At 48.8% G+C, this 430-nt stretch overlaps 1 protein-coding gene across 1 annotated transcript in view; it reads left to right on the top strand.

Annotated features, from left to right (window-relative positions):
- The window catches only part of EMH_0044160 (hydrolase, alpha/beta fold family domain-containing protein, putative), a gene marked incomplete at both ends in the record, with an annotated part of 2,624 nt that extends 2,273 nt beyond the window's left edge, over positions 1-351 (top strand). Inside the window, one exon of the mRNA XM_013495927.1 lies at positions 226-351. Within this exon, the coding sequence (XP_013351381.1) occupies positions 226-351 (126 nt within the window). The remainder of the gene's footprint in view (positions 1-225) is intronic.
- Positions 352-430: the final 79 nt, after the last annotated feature.

The following is a 430-nucleotide window of genomic DNA, read 5'->3' as shown; positions in this document are numbered from 1 at the left end:
CAGCAAAAGCAGCAGCAACAACAGCAGCAACAGAAATAGAAAAAGAACGCAAACAACAATAAGAAATCCATTTGTTTACACGGATAGCACATGGTGATAGCCGTGTAAACTACTTAACCCCTGTTGCTGCTGCTGCTGCTGTCTGCTGCTGCTGGCTGCTGCTGCTGGCTGCTGCTGCTGGCTGCTGCTGCTGGCGCTGCTGCTGCTGCTAAGATTGCTGCTGAGACTGCTCGTTCCAACGGCAGAAGAACAGCTGCTGCTAAACGTAAGAAGCAGCAGCAACAGCACCAGCAACAGCACCAGCAGCTGCAACAGCGGCAGCAGCAACAGCAACACCAGCAGCTGCAGTAGCAGCATGTGCAGCAACGTGTCCTATAGGTTTAGATATACAACATATTTTTTGATTTATATAACATACATTTGCATTTAC

The sequence above is a fragment of the Eimeria mitis genome, genomic scaffold (assembly GCF_000499745.2).
Source record: "Eimeria mitis Houghton genomic scaffold, Emh_scaff1825, whole genome shotgun sequence".
NCBI classification, from domain to species: Eukaryota; Apicomplexa; class Conoidasida; order Eucoccidiorida; family Eimeriidae; genus Eimeria; species Eimeria mitis.
This window is presented reverse-complemented; position numbering and strand designations above follow the sequence as displayed.